The 1,576-nt window shown below is 42.2% G+C and overlaps 1 protein-coding gene across 1 annotated transcript in view; it reads right to left on the bottom strand.

The window, feature by feature from the left end:
* Positions 1–163: 163 nt before the first annotated feature.
* TRIADDRAFT_62531 (uncharacterized protein) overlaps positions 164–1,576 on the bottom strand; it is a gene marked incomplete at both ends in the record, with an annotated part of 3,871 nt that continues 2,458 nt past the window's right edge. Inside the window, 3 exons of the mRNA XM_002118458.1 lie at positions 164–247; positions 589–702; positions 1,227–1,350. Coding sequence (XP_002118494.1) covers positions 164–247; positions 589–702; positions 1,227–1,350 — 322 coding nt within the window. The remainder of the gene's footprint in view (positions 248–588; positions 703–1,226; positions 1,351–1,576) is intronic.

The following is a 1,576-nucleotide window of genomic DNA, read 5'->3' as shown; positions in this document are numbered from 1 at the left end:
AGGTTTTTTTTGGGGGGGGGGGGAAGGATTTTTTTTTTTCCCCCCCCCCCCCCCATTCTACAGTATCTGTATTTTAATGGCGGCTACTGCTACAAACTATTTTCGCTATCCATCATCGTACTCGATACGAACATCGACTCTAGCTTTCATGTTGTCCATTTACTCATGTCATCAAAGTGATGGATAGATCTACCATCCATCCAAGAAGCAAATCCATCATCATGGGTCTCGATTGAAATGTTTTTACCTTGAAGATGGGACGATTAGACAAGATTTTTTGGATGTACGTCTTTTGTACTGTTGTCGACGATAGACTATCCTCCACTGGCTACTAATGGATCGATTCTCATCGATAGTAGAAAAGGATCAACACAAATGTCACTTATAAGAGGATGAGAATCATCCATCGCTTATGCTGTCTACGACTGTTGAAAATAGTATCTGACTCCATTGGAGTAGAAAAAGAAAGATCGACATTGGCCAACAAACAGAGTCCAAAACAACAACAACAACTTGTCCATACTTGGATCGCTGTCCATGTTGCTTCATGTCCTTCTTTCAATCATTTTAAATGATATCAACACTAACCTGATTACCAAGAACGATCGATGGATACAATCGATGATCAATGGTGCAAGAAAAGGACGATTTAATGGAATAATCAAGTTGGAAAAGAATCCAATCCCAGCTGACTTTCAACACCTGCAAAAAGGAGAAAAAGAGACTTGGATTAATGGAGCGATAGCAAGTGTCAATTCTTCCATCTATTTCACTACTGTAGCCTTTTCAATCATCCATTAACCCAATCGACAAGGATGATCCCTTACTGAATCAACGATTGAAACATTCAAGGCGATTGCCAACAGCAAATGAGCGCTAGAAAACGACGATTAACCTTAGCGATGTTGATGCAACCACTGCTAACAAAATGGATGTTCACCACTGAAGGAGATGGACGGGCAAGAAGATGCCCAAGTCATGCTCTTCCACGAGTAGTGTGTATCGTACAGTTGTATTAGCATCATGAGAGTGTATGGGATGATGGCAAGGATGCTTGCCATCACCAGTCAATCAGCCCATGTCGTGAAAGCAACTGCAATGGCCACTCCCTGGAGACTGCAATGGGCAATATGTGTATTGGCAGTGGTTGATGGGGGTTAGAACTCAAACAGCTGTTGATAATCCATCATTTTAATGGCCAAGCTAAAAGAGCAAACTTCTTAAACCTTCTTGATTGCCTCCTGGTCGTTGCCATGGCCGTAAGGCCACAACCATTGGGATGCCTTTCCATGCCAAAACTCATGTCGTATACCGCGATCCCGCTGTAACATACTTTCAGTCCGTATACTACTAATGGCATCATGACAAGAGTAGTGATTATGATCCCTTGAAAATCAACGCTATACTATGCTATTTCAAGCAAAATTAAAGTCACCATGACCATACTAGTAGTATATCTCCCAATGAACACCCAGAAGGTGACATCACTTTTGCAACAGACGACTCGCGAGCTTGTACCTAGAAAAGAACGTGTCCTGCGGTCTGTATGTCTGTTGTTTCGCTGCGCTAGTCTAGT

The sequence above is a fragment of the Trichoplax adhaerens genome, genomic scaffold (assembly GCF_000150275.1).
Source record: "Trichoplax adhaerens TRIADscaffold_110 genomic scaffold, whole genome shotgun sequence".
Taxonomy (NCBI): Eukaryota; Metazoa; Placozoa; class Uniplacotomia; order Trichoplacea; family Trichoplacidae; genus Trichoplax; species Trichoplax adhaerens.
Note: the sequence above shows the minus strand (reverse complement) of the source record. Positions and strands in the feature narration are given on the sequence as shown.